This window comes from Amblyomma mixtum, chromosome 2 (assembly GCF_055824585.1).
Source record: "Amblyomma mixtum isolate Tamu chromosome 2, ASM5582458v1, whole genome shotgun sequence".
Classification (NCBI taxonomy): Eukaryota; Metazoa; Arthropoda; class Arachnida; order Ixodida; family Ixodidae; genus Amblyomma; species Amblyomma mixtum.
Window position 1 is genome coordinate 221,937,714 of NC_143013.1, and position 1,353 is coordinate 221,939,066.

General features: G+C 52.2%; 1 protein-coding gene across 1 annotated transcript; it reads right to left on the minus strand.

The window, feature by feature from the left end:
- Positions 1 to 596: 596 nt before the first annotated feature.
- On the minus strand, positions 597 to 830 carry LOC149362696 (uncharacterized). The gene has a single exon (XM_089569792.1). It carries the CDS (start codon positions 828 to 830, stop codon positions 597 to 599), a length of 234 nt encoding a protein of 77 aa, XP_089425918.1.
- Positions 831 to 1,353: the final 523 nt, after the last annotated feature.

Here is a 1,353-nt window from a genome sequence, read left to right on the forward strand (position 1 = left end):
AGAATAGAGAAATTTGGCCTGACGTGAAGCTGCCGACAAGCAGCGTGGCGCGGCACGAACAGAAGGTAAGGAAAGATACAAAGAAAGAAAGAGGCGTAACGCTGGTTCTCTTGAAGCAAGGCCATGGACCACACTTCTGAAGATGTCCAGTGCAGTGCTCGTTGGGCGCTTTCTGACGCTACACTTCACGGACGTAAATTGGTCGGCATGACGCACTAACAGCCGCGAGAGCACCGGTTAGGCGCTACGAGTCGATGACACCGATGCAGTCGTCGATCCCTGGAGCAAGTCCCAAACTCCCCAAACCGCCGCAGCTAGGTCTAACGCAAACAATCGCCACTAGGCAATCAAAACAGGTCCGCACCATTTCGCTTTCAGCACGCCATTGTCATGAAGCAGTATTCTTCAGAATGGCCCCGCTTGCGTTCTTCAGGCGCTGGTCAGCAGCCAGTTAGTCCTCACCAAAGGCGGTCGACCGGGAAAGCGTTGCATGGCCATCGCGTGTCCAGGGTACAAGCTTGTAGGTTGAGGCTTCGACGAGGCGACGACGCATTAGGCCTAGCAGCAGAGGCGGCGGACGGGGTCGGCGCTTTTGGCTACTTGCATCGGGAGTGCCGCCTTGGTAGACCGGAAGAGCCGGTCTTGGCGGAGAGTCGCCCGAAGCCGCACTTTCGGCGCCTCAGCGAGTCCAGGATCACGGTGGCTGGGCTCCAGGGGTTGGCGCCCGTGTTGGTCGTTCCGCGGTCCTCGCGCATACGTTCCTTGAAGTCTCCCAGCTTCCTGTCCAGCTTGTAGCTGAACAGTGTGAGCACCCGGTTCATGGAAGACATGGCGCTCGCTGGGCTGCTGCTTCGCCTCGAGCGAGCGCTCTTGCCTTCGTCTTCGTCAAATGGGTCGCGTTTTCCTCATAGGCATGTGTTATGGTTTGGAGGTCCAACGAGGGCGGAAGAAATTAAGGACTCTCGAAAAGAAAGAGAAAAGAGAGGAAGATACAGCGAGATCAAATAGCATTCCCTGATGTTGGCCTTACATTCCCATTACGTATTCTGTTTGCCCAGGACGGGCATCTTATAACGGACAAGCTAAGGAGTCAGGGACATTGTGACAAAGGAATTCAGGCAAAACCATTTGTCGTTAATATTTCTAGATCAAGTTTGTAATCATGCATTTATGCTTAAAGGTATTGTAAGCTTCGTCGGACGACCACGCCAGACTACTAGATGCCTATGGCATGTTGAAGAAAGGACTAGCTTAAACAGAACACATCTTGAAAGTGATACCAACAAAACACATCCACTGAAATTACAAATAAGCGAATAATCCAAAAAGAACTTATTTGCATTCTTTTTCAGT

Excerpts from the sequence above, each read along its gene's own strand:
- LOC149362696 (XM_089569792.1), bottom strand. The coding sequence starts at position 830 with ATGTCTTCCATGAACCGGGTGCTCACACTGTTCAGCTACAAGCTGGAC.